The 22,734-nt window shown below is 24.4% G+C and overlaps 1 protein-coding gene across 4 annotated transcripts in view; it reads left to right on the top strand.

The window, feature by feature from the left end:
* The first annotated feature begins 154 nt into the window (after positions 1-154).
* Positions 155-22,734, top strand: part of LOC126900822 (lachesin-like) — a 61,072-nt gene continuing 38,492 nt past the window's right edge. The window contains exons 1-2 of one of the 4 annotated variants that reach the window (XM_050676792.1): positions 155-276; positions 9,065-9,164. In XM_050676792.1, coding sequence (XP_050532749.1) covers positions 9,101-9,164 — 64 coding nt within the window. In that variant the 5' untranslated portion in view covers positions 155-276; positions 9,065-9,100. Of the gene's footprint in view, positions 277-7,253; positions 7,529-9,064; positions 9,165-11,797; positions 11,878-22,734 lie in introns of those variants that run through there. The other 3 variants (XM_050676791.1, XM_050676793.1, XM_050676794.1) reach the window with 3 other exon arrangements.

Genomic DNA, 22,734 nt, shown 5'->3' on the forward strand with positions numbered 1-22,734 from the left:
TTAAAATAGAGAAAATTTTGAATTTTTGGAAATTATTGTATTTATTTTGTTGGAAATAGACTAAACTTATTATTTGAAAATTGAATTATAGAATAATTTAAAATTGTATTCATGGAAGAAAAAATAGTTTAATTTCTATTAAATATTAACAGCTGTTAGTATTGCGCAAACCATCCTACAGTGAAAGTGTAAAAAAGATGAAAATAGAATGACAAAATGTTAATAGACTAAAGTGACGGATGTAGACAAGAAAATGTACTGAACATCAGTCAAAAGGTTTGTTTTGTTCAGTTTACTATTAAATATAAAGGTATTCCGTTTACAGATTATTCCATGAGTTCCACAAAAAAAAAAGATAATTTTCATCATTCACCTTAACGCGAATCTACGAAAATTAGAAGGGCTTTTTACTATATCTTATTGCGAGACTGTCTTATCAAATTAAAATAGTAAATGTAATTAATGCCTCACAGTTCATAATAAAATGTTTTTGTAGCAACTTGAGAGAAAAAATCTATGTTTTACTTCTACAAACTCCTTAGTTTTAAAATTATTTTTTGCTTTTATTGAAATTACATATGATTGACATTTATTAAGTTATCTTCTATACACTTACACATACACACATGTATATAAATATAATTTCAACGATAATAATTAAAATATAATTAATGAATAATCTATTTTTTCAATTCAATTTAAAGAACTTAATTTATTACTTTAATTTTAGTACTCTTAAAATAACCTGAAATTGGTACAGTGTCCCAACTTTTAGTTCAACTGGCAAGTTTGAAATTGACATCATTAAATAGAAAACTCTATTAGAATTAAAAAAATAATACTGTTAAGATTAATGCGCAGGAAATTTTATAATTACTATTTACAGTAAATTTTTCAGAAAAGCTCAATACATTTTTTTTATCGTAATAATCACTTAAATAGAAATAATTGATCAGTATCAGTATCTTTTGGTCTTCAAATAGATTCTACAATAGAAATATTTTGATCTTAATTAATTTTTTATGATTTACTTTAACTAAAATAACCAATCAAAATTTTGTAAAAAAAAAAATTTATTTATAAAATATTTTTATAAAGTCCTTTAATTTTTGTATTTGTTTGTCATAAAAGTAATAAAATGAACTATTTTTCGTAAAAATTGCAATATTAAACATTAATTTCATACTATATTTAATTTCTATAATAAATATTTATTTATAAATTATACTTTTAAATCTAAGAATTAGTTTGGATATCAGGATATAATTAAAGAGTTATAGGAGTTGATGTTACTTTTGTAATTATGCACCACTTTCTTAGAATTAAAACCTATCTACAGATTTGCATCGAAGCGTTTCTTATGACAGTGATTAAAATGTATGATATCATCTATACTTGTTTCAACTATCCCACGTCCATAATGTGCATCGGCCCCACTATGCTACCCTTTTTTATACTGTCCTGAAATAAATTTTTTACGAGGTCTAGTACAAACTACGTAGTAAAAATATAATTTTTTGTGCCTTATCGAGTTGGAAAATACTTTCTACAATTATTATCTGTATGGCGTAATAATATGGATGACTGGTTGTACGGAGGTGTCACCAACAGGGTGTAAGCTAAGACCGGAGCCATTTATTTTTTATTATGTTTAAACCAAACCTTTGACTCAATGTCATTCTCATACTAATTATAATAAAGTTCAATAAGAGTGATTACCAAAAATCTAATGAGAAAACTTTAGATGCGTCAAAATAAAATTACACATTTGTTTATTCCAAAAATTATTCTTATTGTCTTGAAGCACTCCCTAGTGTATATTCTCTGTACTGTTTTTTTTTGTAAAAGAAGATCTTAGAATATTCCAGGGATTTAAATACTTTTTATGTTATTTTCTCCATAGTTGTTTTTTTTTTGTTTCTCACTATCGCGGGAATCATTATGCTAATGACACCCAGAAACCATAAAATAAACGGCTGTTCATTTACCTTTAATAAACAACCTTAAAGTTACCAAAGTAAATTTTCTCTTTAGACGAGCCTCTTAAATCCCAAGAGGTATATAACCGTTTTTCATTTATTTTACTATACTTCTCTTTTTTAATCTTTTTCAAAATCACGAAATTCTTTTTATCCCTCAACAAATCCCAAAGTTCCGAAAATAATTTAATGTGACTTATTGTCATCAACATAAAAAAAAACTTGTTTTTATTGGAAACATTTTCACGAAAGGAACTATCTATAGTTAACCAAAACTAAGTTATTTGTTATTATATGCATTTATACATAAATCAACAATTAAAATTTTGTTATCTGTTGGAAAACTTTTGAAACTGTATCAAAGTTTGCATAGTTGCGTTATGTTATTGCAATGAAAAATTCTGGAATATTTAAAACTAGTTAAGTAGTCTTTAATTGTAAAATTTACTTACTTTCTTTTGATGTAGTGTGATGGTTAATCAGATACATAATTGAAAAAAGTACAAAATTTCAAGGTTAGCGCAGAACTATTTAACCCTTGGGCTGTATTCGCACAAACCCTAGTTTACTGCTCGAAATGTTCGCAAAACAAATTAAATTAAATTTGTACGTTTGGATTTGAAATCGAATTATTGGTTGGAAGGTTGTGCCGCTGGGGGTATTATAAAACAAATGCGCTGTATGATAAAGTCCTACGGAATACATCTTCCTTCATACAATACGAGGTTATTCTCGTTACATACATCCATATGAGTTATACGGTTTACTTATGTTGTTTAGAACGAAGAAAATTGGCGTGTAAAACTATGTACATAATATATTTATGTTGAAAAAAAAAACGTATTCTCTACTAAATTTTTCTCGTTGTAACTGAAGGTATCATATGCCCAAAACAAACACTTTTCACTTGATATTTGTTCATAATATTAGCTTATTAATTAGATGAATATGTTTTTAGCAAAAACATTTTATATTATTTTGATAATTATTAATTGAAAGATAAATTGATTAAGTACAAGTGTCCCAACTTGTTCTGAAAATTCTGTGACTTTCGATCCACTTTGAACATATTTTGTTACTTTATTTTTTAAAACCTTGATAGAGAATAAAATTATAATAATACCATAAAATATAAATTATTATTATTTTTTTTTTATAAAAATAATTAATTTTGAAAAAATTATATGGAAGTAATAAAAAAAAATAAAATAGTCATTATATAGAATAGATAATTAGAAATAATTTGGTAGCAAAATATCTTCTTGATATTTTGAAATTGAATTTCTAGAGCATTTTAAAATTTGTAAAAATTTAAAATTGCATTAATAATGTATAATCGAACTTAAAAATACGTATTGTACAAAAATAACAAGTTTTTATCTAATTAATTCATCAATTTTATTCAATAAAATTATCGATGTTCATTCAACTTCAAATTTTTAAGGAAAAAAATTCAATACATATAACCATTATTTAGTGTTTAAGGATTGTGCTAATTCTGTCCTTCTCTGATGAGTTTAGACCAACGTTTGTCATCATAATATAAACACTAAAAATTAAAAATTTTTTCAAATTTTAAAATGCTCTAGAAATTTAACTACAGACAATCAACAAACATTTTTCATTAGAAGCAATTTCTTTATTATTATCTTTAAATCTTCATAGTTTCCGTCTGAAAATTTACACACTCTACTAAGCTCTTGATTTAATATTAATTTGTTACTAACATATACACATTTACTTAATTAAAGTTTTGTCATATACGAATCTGAGTTTAGCCGATTAACGTCGTATTATCTTCATAAACAATCGCTTCAAAACATTACATATTTATACTAGTAATTTAAACTCTTTTTATTATAATGTAACATGTTAGAAAAGCAGTTTCTTAAAAACATATTATATTTGCTTGACAAATGTTAAGATAGCTTTTATTAAACCCATGATATTTTGAGAATTCTGAAAATAGTAGCAGTTGTGTCGTAAGTCGACTAGTACAAAAAGAGAAAAAATGTTATGGCAATAGTTATGGAGAGAAAAATGAATAATATAGATAACCTAGTATTAGGTACTTAAATACACTATTATTAATATAGAATACATATGATGAGTTTAATCTTCTTTTGCGCATTAGTGTGCCATTAAATTAACATTTTTTTTTAAAACAAAATTAATGTAAAATATTAAAGATTATCTTTTATTAATATTTGATAAACATTAATAATAAGTTAGTAGTAATTCTTGAAATTTAAAGAATATATGTTCATTTTTAAAGTGATGAGTAGGTATGAAAATAAAAAACTACAGTAGAAATTATTGAAAAAAAAAATTTCTAAACCAACATTTGTTATATATGAAAAGTAGAATAAATTATAAGTGCGAGTGTACAAACATTTTTTTGATGTTTTTTAAAATGTTTCAGGAATTTACAACAAAATATATATATTTATGATATATTAGTATTATACTTTATCTTTTAGAAGTTCTAGATTATGTAGATTTTCCTCAATATATTCTACTCCTGAAATAATATTGACACAACTAATAAAAATTGAATTTCAAGTAATGATATCAAGTTCTTCATAATTTTATTATTTTTATTTAGATTTTAAACATTTTTTCATGATGACAAAATTTAAGACAGTAAAGTCTTTATTCTTGAGTCGAAAATAATACATTTTACGGCGTAAATAGTAACACTTTAGTTAGTTGTGTCACTATTTCTGCTTAAATATCTACTGATTAAGTTGGTAGCATGTAGCGGTCTTAATATAAAACAACTAGATACGATTTGTGATCTTTTGACGTATTGTTAAGAAAATCGGTCCAGTGAGAGCTGAGAAAATGTGGTAATAGACACAAAAAAAAATAATAATAATAAAAACCCAGCGCAATGGGGACGTATAAGTTGGATCAGTATATATGATATTGACAGTGATTAAAATCACTATTATAAAAAACGCTTCAATGCAAATCTGTAAATAGTGTTTAGTTTTAAAAAATTTATGGATTATTCCAAAAGCAACATTTCCTTATTTATATTTTGATTACAAGTTTTATGATTTATAAGTGTAATATATGTATAAATATTTAGTATAGCATTAAATATAGTATGAAATTGATATTTAATAATTTAATATTATAATTTTTTAGAAAAATCGTATTTTTTTATTAACTTTGATGTCCGTTTCAACCATGAAAACAAAATAAAGTCCGAAATTTTTTTTCCATAATAAAGTATATTACATGAGCTTTAGTTTAAGATATTTATATAAAAGTGACAGTATATTTTGAACACTTTCAAAAAATAAGTTGAAAAAGTTCTCTTTTCTATATGCATTTTTAAGTTTTGAACCCCCCTTTATAAAGGGACATGATCCCTTTATTTCCTAAAAAAAGTATGACGAATGAAAGAGGTCTATAAATAGTATTTCTCATAAAAAAATTGTGTTGATCCATACATTTTTTAAAAAAGTTAGAGAAATATAAAGTTAAAAATGTAAAATATAAAATTGAGAATTTTAATACAAAAATAACATCCGACATTTTTTTTTCCATAACAAAGTATATTACATTAGCTTTAATTTAAGATATATATAAAAGTGTCAGTATTTCCGGAACACTTTCAAAAGTTAATTTTTTGTGAAAAAGTTGTCATTTGGAATCCCTCCTGTAGGCAGATAAAAGGTCAGATTTATAAAAAATATATACCAAATGATAGGTAAAGATATTATGCATCTATTTAAAAAAAAATTATATTGATTTGGTTATTTATGATAAAGTTATGGCAGTTTTAAGAAAAAAAAAATGTTGAAAATTAGCGATTTTTAAAATTGTATTTTTTTTGGAGATTTCCTCCATTTACTGGGAACGAAGGAAATTATTTCAATTTTTGAGGGTAATCTCTTCGGCTAGATACGATTTGTGATCTTTTGACGTATCGCTGAAAGAATACAAATCGGTGAGAGCTGAGAAAAAGTGGTAACAAACACAAAAAAGAGCACATCATAGTAAAATTAATACCTTCTCAGCTTCGTATCGAAGCTAAAATAATAATAGTTGAACCACTATTAACACAATTTCACTAGCGTAATATAATTGATTTCCTAATATTTCAGTTGTTGAGCTGTGTCAATATTTTTCAGAAGTGCGAATATTATTTATTTCTGTCGAACCATGGACGTAATATCGAAAGAATAATCGAATATCCCAAAAAATTGAAGATCGAATAAAAATTATTTTTTTTTGAGAAAAATAGGAAAATTTGAAATTGACAAAAAAACATAGGAATATAATATACACATAATAATATACTTCTATATTATTATGTGTATATAATGTTCCTATTCAATTACTTCTAGTTCCAACTGCAATATTAGCTCATAATATTTTGTTAATACTACTACTATTTTTTTCATAATATAAATTATTAGAACAACATTTATTTATTAATACTATGCAATGTATTGAAATTGCAACTGGAAATCATCCCAGAATCTGTGTAATTAGTAGATACTGAATGAATACTAATATTATTTTGGTTAATATTACTATTAAGCTTGAATATCTTCAACTTTTCTTTTTTGGTTCACTTGAACAGTTTTCTTGAAGTATATTGAGGTTATTATTTATTGCTACTAGTTTCTGTTTATCACTTTAAGTGTATTTCTAGATTTAGTATGTACTCTGCTAATAGCAGACCAATTTCTTTCACATGTTGCTGATGAAGAATAAGGTTAACTTAGTAACCCGGTGGCAATTGGATATAATAGTTCACTAGTTGACAATCCTTAACACATAATATCAGGACAGTGTTCAGTCGTTTCATTTTATTATTAAGTATAGATAGTAAAGGTATTAAAACTATTTGAGAAATAGTTTTATTTATTGAGTATAGTTTACTCAATATTAGTAATTATGAAAATAAGAGGTTAGTGTATAATAACCAACCTAAAAGAATAGTGTTTATTTATGCTATAATAGTTTGAAATATTTATGTTGATTTAGTTTAAGTTTTTATAAATTTCCAATTTTTCTTAGATGCCAGGAAACAAACTGGTTTTCCAATTTTTTTCACCAAAATTTCTTGTAATTTTAAACTCTAGTGCAAATTAAATTTCATGTTTTTAACTAAATGAGATGGTGTCAATATCTATATTTTAGTGAAAATTATGAAGAGTTTTGGTGCAAATTACATATGTTGTAAATATTTTGGTGCATACGGCCGCCTTTACCACCAGAGCTCATCAGAAAGCGCGTGCCGGTCGGCGTGTCATCATTTGCACAGTACCGAAATCTTCGCTAGTATCAGCCGGCCGGCAGTGTGCTGCACGCCGTTGCTAAAGATTCACCGACTCTCCGTATTATTTATTAATTTTCATGTACAGTTCGCGAGTGAATAAGATTCATGTTAACCTCAAGTTAACTGAGTAATAAGTTTATGGAAAAAAAAATGTTTTATAAAAAAGTCATAACTTTGAACACTATGTAGTACTAAAATATTGTTTCGATGATCACGACATATATTCTAACTTGTAATTTACAATTAGGTTAGTATTATTTTTATTTATAGATCAAGTGTTCTTATATACATTTTCTTTTAGTAACAACAAAAAATTATAAATTTTATGAGAAAATATATATTTTTGTAATTTGAAAACAAATAAGAATTAAAAATAATATTTTATTAATAAATAAAAATAATTATAAAAAACATGTTCAAATAATTCTATGTACTCAAATAAAGTTTTTACACGCTGAAATAAAAAATAGTATTTTAATCCACTAAATGCCATACTTGAAAATGTGTTATTTCAATAAATATTTTTAAATGTATTATATTATTTTTAGAATTATGTTAGATGTATTATCATTAATTCTTATTAAGCATTTTATTATTTAAAGATCTTAGGATATTTTTCTTATATAAATGTCATATTCTATATTAGTCATTTTAGATTTTTGAAGCATACATATTAAAAATATATCCAAGTTAGATAATTAACTTTTGATATTTACATTCTCATAAAACATTTCTGCAATGAAATATTTTGATTTATTGAAATTGATTAATTTTTCGTTAATTAAATTAAATTAAAATTGTTTTTAAAAAGTTTTATCCATTTAAATAATTAAGGAATTGTAACCTATTGACATAGATAAATTAATACTTTTGTTATAATATTTTTTTTATTTTTAGGACAAACAACAGTGGCATCATATCAGATTATACTAGATTTATGCCTTTTAATTTTTCATTTAATATTTTCGTAATTTTTTTTTTATTCTATAACTTAAAATTAAATAAATTGTATTTTATTAAAAATTATGTCAGTTCTAAAATGAGGTCTTATAATTAAAAAAAGTTATTATTAAAAAGATATAATTTATTTATTAATTTATCTAAAAATTAAAACGTGATAACTAATAATAGAGAAAAATTAACTGTACTTATTATAAAATTTTCAAAATTAAGTTTGTAAATTGACCATTAAGTGTCAAATTAAAAATTATCAAAAAAAAATAAAATATGAAAAATACATTTTATTATAAAATGACAATTTAAAATAAATTAAATTATGAATTTTTACTATGTTTTAAAGATAAATGGAAATTTAACAAATTTAAATTAGTAATGCCCAAGGTGCCCCTTAATAACACTGTTATTAAATTTTATATAAGAGTAACTAAGAAAAAATTATTGTCATAATAAAAACAAAACTTTTTTTAAACTTTTTGGTGAATTATTTAAGTCATTTCTGTCTATATAAATCTTACCATTATAAATAAAAATATATTTAAAATATTAATTGAAACATATTATTAATTTTAAATAATGTTAGCCACAAATTATCAATTTTTATTGTATAAATCTTACTATATGTCTTATTTAATCGTTTCAAGTGTCTTAATTGAATGGGGGTGATAATGTTAATCTACTCCAACATATATTTATTTCACTATATCTTTTAGTGATAGGAGATTGACTTACCTTACCCCTCCCAAGTAATGTTTTAAATACTTAAAAAGTTATACGACTTTGAATTATTGATATTATACTTTGTTATTTTATGTATTATTTATAGTTTCAGTTGTTTTATACTGTTGATTGGATATCAGAAATGAAAGCGATGGTTATTAATGTATTTTGTATCTTTGTTATTGGCTGTCGAATCATTGATATCGGTAAGTTTCAATATATATATATTACTAGTGAAACAAGAATATTTGATTGCAAAAACATTTATTTTTACTTAATCCTAAAAAATTCAATGATGATAATAATTTTCCATTTTTAAGAAAATAATTTTCTTAAAAATAGAAAAGTATGTTTTTTATTGAGGATCTTTTATTATAATGAGTTTTACTTGTAAACAATTTTAATTCAGTAATTTAAGTATCTAGAATTGAAGTTTTTTATTAAAAAAATAAATTTGTGAATGCAAAAATACAAGAGTAATTGTTACAAGTATAATATATTTATTAAAACATTAACTGAAAGAATTATAATAATTTTAACTTACATAACTAACTTATGGTCTAAAATTAAAAAGTTTATTTGTGAGAAAATAGTTTGAATTAATTGAATTTATAATCAAGCTTCAATATCTCCTTGATATTTTTCTATGTTATGTACAGTAGTTAATAATTTATGTATTTTATTATGTGTTAATAAGTATAGAATCATGATTAATTTATAAAATATTTTTTTTGCTCAATGATTTCACTAAGAAGATAAAATAGTATGACGATAATTATTTTCACGTGATGTTTGTGTTTATTTCATATTATTTTTATAAAAGCAATTTGAGGTAGCCAAATTTAACCCGTTTCACGTCAACTCGTTAAAATTTTACGATCTTTTTACCAAGACGTAAATTTTCTTTCCACGTCTTTACTTAAAAAACTCTGGTTTGTATTAACGTCAAACAAAATATAACAAAGTAAAAACAATAGTAATAAAAATAAAAGGCTACATCGTTTTTTCCTTTAAAAGTCTTTTTGGTAGTATAATATATTAAAAGAAAGTAGTTCCATTTAATGCATGAGACGATAGAGGTGATTTATTTATTATTTAGCCATATCGTTCCTTAAAATGGGTGCAATATCTTCTTTTGTTTTTTTATTCTCTGCCATGCGTGTTATAACTATGTCCATCGACTAGGTACTCGTAAAAAAGAGCTTACAAGTCATATGACAGCGCGCATGCAAAAAAAATTTAATTTTAACGTTCTATCTAAATAACTTGTTAGGTTTAAAAACAAAATGCTTTGTTTTCTTTTTGTTTAAAATTTTTCTATAAATTTCTATGAATTATTTATTGCAAAACTATTAGTCGCAAATTAGTATAATAATTTGCCTGAAATTACTTGCTATTCTACTGTAAATTAATCAAGGTGAACATGGAGTATTATTTAGAATAAAATATTAACAAATGTCAATTTTGAATTTTAAAATTAGAAATTTTTTTTATTAAATTCTTAAGAATTCAGTGTAATTACTTCTTTTTAAAAATATTTTTGTAGAACTTTAATATAAAAATATGTTTATTAATATTAATTATTAACATACATAAATATTATAGTGTATTATTGTATAACATGTTATATTATATTAGTACTAATGCATTAGTTTAGACTATGTATGTACACAATTTATTTTACTTGAAAATATTAAGTTATCTAAATGTGATTACAGTTATTATTTCAACTTTTAAATGCTTCCATTAAGCACTAGGAAAACACTGAGAATAATTTTAAATATAATATATTGCTTTAAAACACATGACACGGTTCGCTTATATTCGTTTGGAAAATTATGTGTTTGCATGATGTCTTGTGTGCAACTACTGCGTGATGGCAACCAATCATATAATCCACCTTGTCACTATTAATTCACTAACTTACATTGAAAGACGCATAAACGAGTCTATAAGTTTGATAGAAATCCAGGGTAAAAAATGGTAATAAAATAAATAAGTTAAAAAAACCGAACACCTCACGTTTATTCTATAATAAAACATATATGACCTTTCTGCGATATCGCCAAAACATTTGGCTTGTTGCTTTTCAACAAGACTAGATATTTTGGGTAATATGTTTAAAATGTAACCCTAGTGACATATATCCTAGATTTTTTTTTGCAAGATTTACACATTTTTGAATAATAAATAAATAATATTGGTAATACCAAAAAACAGAAGGCTACAGACTCGAATGTTTTAACAACCATACGCTAATTAGCTGATATATATTCACTTGAATTATCAATATTTCTTTACTTATTTTACATTTTGTAAACAGCATTACTAGATAAATACTGATGTTCAGATTAAAATAAAATTTACTTTATGCTCAATATGATGTATTTAAAATTATTCGACAAATAAAATTTTAATGAATAGCTTTAATATAACATGTAATAAGTTCATTAAACAATACAGCGATACTATTAATACTCAAAAATACATAGTTATATAATAAAATTTATTATATTACTGCGTGAGTTATGTTTATTATAATATACCGCATCTCTATGCAACACAAAAACAATAAAAATGATTATTTTTTATTAATATCATATAAAAATGGAAGAGAATAAAATTCATCCAATTATTGAACTCTTGCAACCAACTTTATATCCTGCTTTAGTAAAGGTTCTTATTGAGGCCATCGAGGTTGATGCAATTGGACACAGTCGATTGTGTCGTTATCGACTTATGGATAGATTAGTTGAAGAACTATGGTACAATAATCCGTTGCATCCGGAACGCCAGGGCACAACCATATGTGCTTTACCTTTTGTTTCAGCTGATGACGTTAATGAGGGAATACCTATGCGTTTACTTTATCCTGTTTCTTGGGACTGGACTAGAAATTATGCTGCTACTATTATTCAAGTATGTCTAATGTTCCATTAGTTGCATTCAATTTATATTCATCCATTTTCTGTAAATTATGTCAAATAATATTATCCAATGAAATGTTATTTCTTTTTGAGGTTACTCTTTTGGTTCCTTCTTGAGTTCAAATTTAAAAAAAACTTCATTTAGCGTGATAAATATCACTTTTTTGTTTTTAATTATTAGTTAAATAACGAATCACGTAAAATATTTGACGAAATCGATACATACAGGATGATTGTTTCAATTATGAGTCATGCAATAACTTGAAATAACTAAACTTTAATTATAGACTAACTAATAATATCTATAAACCATAATGTAATTTTTTTTTTTACAAACTGATAGTATCCTACGTTCTATAATTAAAAAAAAAATTTCTCCCAATTCCGCCCCTACCCCTTTAAAATTGTGTCAACTTTTGTTTTTTAAATGGAAACATGCGATATGTATATGTTTAAATAAGAAAATGACTGTTCATTAACTATTTTTAAATTAGTATTGGAAATTATTAACACTTTAATATAAAGTAAAGAATTTATTAATAATTTTAAGTAATAACTGGAGGTGAACTCGCGTCTGTTTATTTTTATCTCTAAGCATTTGTGAATCGTACTACTTCGTACCATGGTATAAAAATGCTAATTCTTTTAAAATACTAGTTCAAAAGTTGTTATCTACCAGTCATTTTTTAGTTAGATTCTTATTTTCATCTGATTAGACATATATATTTTCATTTTTTCATTATAGAACGTAAGATACTATAAGCATTTGAAAAGACAAAGTGTTATTAAGATTTATATTTTTAATTTTATTGCATGAGTTCTAGTTAATTAGGTACCCTGTGTACAAAAGGTTAGGATATGTTATAATTAGTATTAATTTCATTGTTATTGTATTACAATGTTATGTTTAATCAATCGATTAATAGTCTTAACTATAATTGTTAAATTGTAGCCTGCACTTTATTATTTTCATGTGCAAATATATAGTCAGCTTATCGTGCATATTTAGTACGAATAAAACCAGAAGTAGCGGAAATGCGAACATTTTGGCGAACTTTGTCAAGTGATAGGAAGAATGTTGAGATCATTGATGAAACGTCAATTGAATAACTAGACACGATGCTAGGATTTAAATTATGAAGTTATTAAAATCTATTTATCTTGAAGTGTTTCGTTTATTGATCGCATATAATACTAGAACGTGATATAGAAATCAGCAGTTTGAATTCGATTATTTGATCATAAAAGCCTTTGCTGTCTAAACATATTATTTCTTCTGGGTATTACTGACCTCTAGGTCTAACCTGCCATATATCCAGTCTTCTATCCATCAGATGTTCGCGCTTTCCCATTTGTGGCTCTTCCTAGTTCTTCCACGTCATTCTTAACTAAATATTCCCACCTCATTTTAGGTCTTCCAATGAGTTTTTTACATGTCGGATTATTCTCTAGCATTATTCGGATGAATGGGTTTTGGCTTCTCTAATCGTGCCTGTCCATTGTAGCCTCTTATTTTTGATTACTAAAACGATGTTCAGTTTTTGGTATTGTGAACCTAATTCTTCATTCTACCTTGTCCACTAGTCATTGCAAACTGTCTTCCACAGATCCGAAAATTGTTCTCAGGATTTTCCTTTCAAAAGCAAAGAATTTACACTCATCAGTTTTTCGAAATGCCTAAGTCTCTTCTCCATACGTTACAATTAGTCTTACCAAGGTAGTATATAATTGTACTTATAATTTCCTTGACGAAGATCGAGCACCAAACAGTTTCGCTTTTTCGAAAAAGCATTTGTTTCTGGACTGAATTCTTGCTTCTATTTTCTTTACTATTTCATCGTTTTCTGTTAAAATCATTTCTAGGTACATGAATTAGAATCATCTAAACATACCGTGATAATTTATTTTTATACCACCTTTTATTTTATTCGACGATTTTCGAAAATTGTTAAAAAAGTCATTGTAATTTTAGCATATATTCATAAATATTGCAACATTTGACCTTTCAGTTTTTGCATTACTATAATTGCGTTTAAAGCAAAAAAATAATAAATACGCCAATTTAAGTATTACAAATAAAATAGTCTTAAAGACTTGATAATACTGTTATATATTGGGGTGAAATAAAGAATAACATATACCAGTAATGTTCATATTGTACGTTATAATAGTAGACTTTAATATTAACAATGGCTCCCTTCGTTTTAATAAAGGGAATAGATAATTAATCAAATGTTCAAGTTATAACAATATAATATAATATTTTTGAAAAATATGAAATCACATTTCTTAGATTATATTTAATTGTTATTATTATTTTCACCAATTTTAAATAACATGTTATTTAATGAAAAAATGTTATTAAGACAACAAAGAATCTCTAAAAGAATTACATTATTTTTCAAAATAACAAGACTTTAAAAGAATGAAGTTAAAAATTATATTTTTATTTTCTCTCACAAAAATTGAAAATTGATTTTTTAATATCATCAATATCAAAGTTCTTCAACAGTTTTATAACAGTCGTTAGTACTTAAACAGTTTATAGTTCAAAACTATTTTATTGGTCATATAAATGCATTTATCTTAAAGATTTCTGATAAATTTGATCGGAAGAATATAATATAAAATCATAAACTTATTTAACATTTCTGCCCCTAAATGAAATAATAATCAGTGACACAAATAATAAAAATACAAAACATATATTACAATGTCAGGGTGTTTTTGACAGAGCCCTTATAAGTTCTCGTTTACATCGATTTCATAATCTATATGTAAACACGTTTTTATTTATCGTACTCTTGCTTTTTTGTAAGAAGTTAAAACTTATTTTAAAACATATTAACACAACGTTATTCTTATTTCAAAATCTTTCATCACTATATTATCAAGTGTCATTTTCATTTAAAATTGAAAAAATAATCAATTTTTTAAAATTTATTTCCCACGAGAAGTTTTAGGCACGCATAATAGTATAATATCTTAGGGCATGTAATTAATAAGTGTTACCTATACATTATAAGTAAGTCTTGTGGTTTATACTTAGCACAGCAAAGAGAAGCCATTTTTAACCATAGCAATTTCATTACTGCTGTATCATATACATTAAATAACTCAATAAATACAACATAAATTTAACTTTTATCATAGTAATAAAAGTTCTACACATACCACTTAGATATTGGTAGCTAACTATATTGGAAACAAAAATATAGGAATATAAATACTTTTAAGTCGGCATTATTAATGAATAGTTTGAAAATGAACATTACAAAAGACGTCAAACATGGAGGCGCTGTCGTCAGGCGACATAAGGGTAATAATTTAGCCGCCGCGTCGCATTGGCGATGTTTGAGTGCTATGGATGTGAAGGGCGTTGTGGTGGCTTAGTCTTTCGCGACAATTAACCCAAAATCGCATTATCCTCTCCCCGTAGTATTTGAAAACGATCGTATTTACATGTCAACTGAGGGGTACTAACAAATCATCAATTTCCCCGTTTACTGTCTACAACTAACCAGCAATGTGTATTGTAAATTTACAACCAAACAGTAGGTGTATTTTTCAAATACGTTACTGATTGTATCTTTGAGTTTCCATAAGCGAATTTTACGCAAACTCTTCACTGCTATTTACTTTTAATTTTAGTGTTTTAATCTTTCTGGGATTTTGTATAATGTATCTATAATTATGATTTTGCTTTCAAAAACAAATAATTAAATTAAAAAATCAGCATGTATAGATATTGATACTGTTTAATTACTTTCCATAAATAAAAAACACATTTCTGTTAATAATTTGTCGCCTGAGAATGAAAAGTTTTTATCGCCAATTCCATGATTTTCAATAGACCGTTCTTAAAAACATAGTTATCATATAGTTGTATGGAACTTTTATTTTTTTATCTAAGTTATTTTGCCAATTCACTGAAATGATTTCGTTTAAAGTTTAAAAGACGCGTAATTATTTTCAAAAATAATGTCTAATAAAATTACGTTTAAAAACATTGCGTTAAAATATTTCATCATGAGATGACGAACTTTTTATATAAATAGTACTACAATATCACTAAATACTTACTTTGTTTGATTAGCAATGTTTGAATAATATTGTATAATTTTAAATTTTATCATTCCAAAAATGAAAAAATGTTGACTGTATAAATTTGTTTCTAATTCAAAATTTGCATTTTCATTCTATTTGAACAGGGCAACAAAAGTTAACATTTTTTATTTATAATCATTGCAATACTTGGCAAGCCACATGAAGTAATAATTTGGGTTGTATTTTGTTCAGGTCATTTTACTGCCTTAAATTGAAAAATCGACAACAACACAATCCTAGTTTACATTTCTAGTGTTCAATAAATATACCGTGCTGAATGCAAATATCAAACATTTCTGTATATTTCTTTTTTTATATTAACCATGAAGATATTTAACGTGTGTGTTATAATTTAATTAAAATTATAGGAATATGATTCAAAATATAATTTTTAATACTTTTAATAATAATATTTATTTATTAAATAATAAATTAATAAATATAACGGGCATATCATAAATACTACTATATATTATAGAAAATAAAATATTTTCGGAACTATAATGAAAAATATAAATTAAATAGTAATCATGTAAATAAGACAAAATGGCATAATTAATATGAAAATATAAAACATAATGCAGATTAGCTTTGCTGAGTAACAAATAGTGAGTATTTAACTTAATTTTTTTTTTTGAAATTAAAAATAAATATAGTTATCATAATTTAGTAGGTTGGTACAAAGTAAAGTGAACATTAAAAAAACGCGTTAAATTTAGCGTTCTTATTTTTTTATTAAGTTTTTAAACAATCATAATTATTAAAGACTTTAAAACGTTTACGCCAAAATTTCATAAATAATTTAAAATATCATAGCTTATTAATTTATTTATCTTTAACGTGTTTTACAGGATACAAAGTAGTCAAATTCTTATATTAACATAATTTTTTGTCTTTAATTAATAAAACATTTTTATAATAATAATAATAATAGTTTATGATCAAAATAAATAGTTATTTATTAAGGTTTAAATACATTCAATAACCTAAATCTTAAGCTAATGTTTTCAAGTGAATAGTCGCTTAATTTAAGAGGTTGAATAGATTTGTGTTCAAATTTGTAGACTTAAATTTATAGATTTTGTGAGTTTATGGTTGCGAGGCAATAAGAATTATAAAAGTTTTGTTAAACTAATTTAGTATACTTTATAATGTTCTATGGTTATAATCATATAAGTTTAAATTTTATTGAAAATTTCTTTGAAAATTATAATTAATTGTTTTCGAAAAAATAGTAAATTAATTTTGATTTGTTGTTCTTTTTCTGATAAAATATTTTAGGTTTTAATAATAATTTTAATAATGCGTTTAACGTCTCAAAAATACAAAACATTTAGGTATCTCTTAGGTAAGCTTAGATTATTAACTAAAAAGTAAACAGTTCAAAACAATTATTCTATATAGAATATATTCTGACAAAACTTTTTTCTTGATATCCAGAAATAAAATATTATTTAATAAGTTTAATTAAATTTTGATTAAATGAAATATGAACATTTTTTGCCACTAGCTAAATTATAGAGCTTAATTTAATTTATCCATTTAGTTGATTATTATATAGTTATTATCAATTCAAAATTTTATATTTTATCTTTTGTATCCTCCTCCTTGTTCTTTACAATACTTTTATAAAATATTTGAACCGTTTTTTTTTTTTTAATACAAAAAGATGCGTTGGTGGAGTTGGACTTAGCTAAATAATTTTTTTTGTTTAAAACTCGTCGGCTATAAATAGTGGCGGTAGTTAAGAGAGATCGGAGGCTGGTCGTCGGCTACATTGGGGTAGAGGTCGAGATCGTATAAAGTTATATAGGGTGGAAAACTACGCAGACAGACGCCAAGACGAGCATTAAAACGACGATGACGGCGACGTCTCTCTCCCTTCGTATTCTCTACCCTCCACTGTCACACATTTCAGTGTATACGTTTGTACATGTTCCCATAATCACGGATGAATCACTGTGCAAAAATATTTGTCGATAGTTCTTTTCTTGTAGATGAAATTTTGTTTAGAGTGAGACACTGTGGGGTGAATGACGCGCACCCTTAATAGCAGTCAGACAGATAACACCAAAATGGTCTCGTTTAAACTGAGGGTAAAGCATGTTTTCTACATTATCAGTTCTGACTGATTGTATTTATAAATGTCATTTATAAATACATTTATTAAATGTTATTTATTTTTAAAATTTACTTAGTGAATAGCAATTTCTCATTTAGTATGTTTCTAATGTAAATTTAACTATTCAAGATTAGAATTAAGTGCATATAAATGAAAATTTGACATAAATATTTTTATAATTGTAAAAATAAGAATCTAAGATTTAAGAATTTAAGATATGGAATAAAATTCAATCTTACAGAAGAATTAATTATGATAAGTATTAATATGATAGGAAAATAAAAGAAGATTTAACTGTTAAGCATTAGTTGTACATTATAGATGAATTGGACTGTCATTGTATTGATAAAATAGTTTAAAACTTAACAAAATGATAATAATTATTCATATTTACAATAAATATAAAACACAATATTAGTATAAATTAAAATTGTATACATAATTATAACATTCAATATTCTTTATTGAATACGTCTAGACGTTGATAATGTTTTTAATTACATACTTCCATACTTCAGCTATAAACGAAATATAATAGCAATTATTTGTTGTATCTTGTGTCTGATATTACATTTATATTTCCATTAAGAAGATTTGAATGGTTTATTTAAGTATGACAGTTTCAATAACTGAATGTTTCATTAAATTAATTATAATGCAATTATCATTTGAAAGCTATTTTATAGTTTGTAATAACTGTATGAGGTATTTTTTTGTTTTAAAAACTAAAAATACTTTTTTCGTTAATTAATAAAAAACGTATTTTAGTAATAAAATCGTCATGTTATGTGTTGTGTAAAAATATATGCACTAATTCCCACAAAAATTCTATTCAATGAAATGTGTGGGTCCATAGTTTATTGAATAATAATAATAAAATGGTTTTCAAAATTTATATTGTTTATTTTGGGGGATGTCATGATTGTATTTTGTGTGAACTGTTTGCATAATCAATAAAATTTATTGTTTAACACTATATAATGAATAATATAATACGGAGCTGATGCTTTCGTTCGTAATAATTGTGAAAAGATATATTCTTATTTCATAAATACACTATTTAAATTGGCCCATTACCAAGTCATCATATAAATTGTTAAATTATTGTAATCATATATATAATATAATATAAATTGTAAATATATATTTGCATTTAATACATTTAGTTAGTTCATATTGACATAATTTAACTGTTAAAAAATTCTCAATGTTACAGTTAATACGAAACAATCTCTTTGAAACAGGAAAATTAAATTTTTTTCAGTTAGAAAAATATTGAAGTAAAATAACACATTTAAGAAGAGTGAAATTATATCTATTTCTTTGAGCAAATAATTTTTTTAAAATCATTTGGATTGAAATATATAACTATAACTTTTATTTTATAGAAAATAATCTTCCGTCTAAAGTTTAGGTGAAGCATATTATGATACTATTTTTACTACAACACTGGAGATGATTATCTCTATCCAAGGCATTTATTGAATTTAAGACGTGCACAAGATGTATTGTAATGCTTGTGACTCACGCTTATCAATTTTTACGGTATTGGAGACAGATGTTTAATTGAATTCTGTTTATGCTCTTAATGTGAACTTTATAATATTTTAACCACTTTTGACAAAATACTACGGATATAATCTTGTAGGTCTAAATTTCATAGTATATAGAAAAATTTGTTCTAAGACAATTCCTTTAAATAACCTGTTCGTTTTACAGAAAAACTGAGATGGAAGTAATCGTTTTAGTTTTCGTTTGGTATCATTTTTAAACTTTTCCATTCGAATAACAATATGAGTATAATAAATGATTTATCTGTACAGTTTGTCACATTAAAATAGAATATTTTGTTTTTAACAGCCGTCACAAACCACATTACCATTCTGAATCCATTGGGCTGAGTAATTTGAGAAATTATAGTCTTGTAAAGTATAAGGAATTTAAGATTAAAATAAATTGAATTCTAGACTGAAAATTTTAACTGTATAATATTTTGTAATTTGAATTATTTTTCATAAAAAAACATGTATACAGGTGTCGAGATTTCAAAACTTAACATAGAAGACATTTTTTTAACATATTATAAATAAAAGTTCATGTAATACATCAATTAGCTTGTAATATGTACTGTATCATTTTATTTTGAAAATTCTATACATAAAAATGCATAAATAAAAAAACACCGAACTGATAATTATAATATTTATAGTAGATTAACTATATATAATCTAATAATTACAAATCGATACAAGAAATAAAATTTTATAACAGTCTATAGATTGTTATAATCATTAACTTAACATTGAAATGGGTTGTTCAAGATGATACTAGGAGTTTATTCATTGATTTCATTAAAAACTATTTAATAAAATTATATAAAAATTATATTGTTTTCGTATTTTTTCAATTATTGTGTAGAACTAACTAAAAATATCTCATTGGAATACAATAATATAAGGGTCAAAGAATATTTTTCATTGCAACTAATTGTTTAATGTTATCCTTAATTCGTACATTATTTAGTAGCATTAAGTGCACATAGTACAAAAATGCATTTAATTTTAATATCTGTGAGATTGTATTTTACAACTAGGTGATGTTTTTTTTAGAAAAACTATTTTTGAGTTTATACTTTCGGGCACATGTTAGAGTCCATACATCGTCAAGATTGTTTTATTATTATATAAGATATATAAGATGTTTTCTTAGTCTCATCGAGGGGAGTATTTTAATAAAAATTAAAAATATTATAAGCCTTATATGTCATATTTCATCATCTATCGCTATCAGTTTACTAGTAATCTCAGTTATACCGTACTTATAGGAAAGACAATTTGAAAATGTAATATAGAAAATGTAAACATCTAGGGGAAACGTAAGACGATTATGACGTTTGTTTATCGAAACGAGGGAAGACAAAAAATACTTACTCGATGACAGTTAAGTCCGTTCTACGTTAGTCAGAAGCGATACTAAAGAACACAAATACGTATATTTACAAATATAAATTAAATATTAAATAGTGTTTTCAGATTCCTATTGGCCGTGTATATTCGATTAAATTACTTATAAACGTTTGTATAAGTTTAATATAATGAATGCAAAAGGCCGTTGTGATAAAATCCAACTAGTTTATACACAATTCATTTTATCAGATCTTGACGGTTATTTGTAGAACCAATTGATTGGATAGTATTTTAATAATATTATATATTTAATATCGACTTTAAAACCTAACAAATGTTTAGTCCCGTCGATTTTTCTGCCTTTTGTAATTTGTATAGGACTCATAAAATAAAACAGTGTTATACATGTATTTTATTTTAATAAATATCCTTATTCTTTTTTTCACTATTTCATTATTTAATATTTTGCTTCCATTAAATTTTCTAATCAAAATTATGCCAAGTGAATTGTACTTTACAAAAATATTGATATAGATTTGGGTATTTCTATCTTGATACTTTTCAATTGTTTAAACTGTGTTTTGCTAATTATTTTTAATTTATAATTTTAGTTGTGGTAATAAATTAGGTTTAAGTGATTTCAAAAGTAGCCGCTGTTTAAAACAATAAGTTATGGATAAAGTATGTTTATATTTTTTTGTTGTTTCAAAAACAATATTACTATTTGTTTTGGGCAATATTGTAGCAAGTGGTTTGTCGAGGAGAATATGTAGACATCAATCATGTACTATGATGCCAATGTCTAATATTAGTATGTACATATGGTAACTAAAGCAAAAAGGATTTCAGTACATCAACCTGGTTTTTTATAACATTTATTTACAAGGTGTTTGTTTTATTCAAAAATCTAAACCCAATATATTTTGTGTATAGATTTTTAGATTAATGGTTTTACATTATAGTATTCTATGTGAAATTTTCAAAATAATATTAATAAAATATGCTATATATTCAAAAATAATCTTGCCATTTGCTATTTGAATTTTTTAGTAAATTAATTTTTGATAAGATGAATTTCGACATTAAATGAATGACTATTGAAAATCTGGTGCGAAAAGTATGATTTATTTCCTTAATTAATGAATTATTTCTATAATTGTTTCATTAATAAAACTCTAATATAGATGATTGGAATAGTATCAATTTCCGTTGGTTTATTGATATACTTATGTCTATACTAAAATTTATTCAATTTGAGCAAAATTAAATAGATATATTGAAACCAAAAAAAAAAAAATACTTGATTAAGATAGTTAAATGAAAATTACTTAAATTATGAGATAGAATAGTGAAAATTTGTAGTGAACAATATTGATAAGAGTATTATTTAACTATTAAAATTAAGACACTGAGTTAGCTCGGAAATTCCATTTTCAATTTATGATTTTAATAATATGAATATGTTTATTTCTCTAATTCATTTAATTTTGAACTTTTATGTTACGTTTTGAAATTGAAATTAAGGTTTTCTCAAATTACAAAAATATGTATTATATTATTTTATAATCTGAGAAAATTACAAAATATTATTATTTTTCTCTTTTATCTGTCAAATACACACTGTAAGAAATAAACCGAAAATTCCATACGTCAGTATATTATTAATATTCATTTTATTTTACATACAAGTAATGCAATTTTGACATATAGTATT

This window comes from Daktulosphaira vitifoliae, unplaced genomic scaffold (genome assembly GCF_025091365.1).
Source record: "Daktulosphaira vitifoliae isolate Bord-2020 unplaced genomic scaffold, ASM2509136v1 Scaffold_3, whole genome shotgun sequence".
Taxonomy (NCBI): domain Eukaryota; kingdom Metazoa; phylum Arthropoda; class Insecta; order Hemiptera; family Phylloxeridae; genus Daktulosphaira; species Daktulosphaira vitifoliae.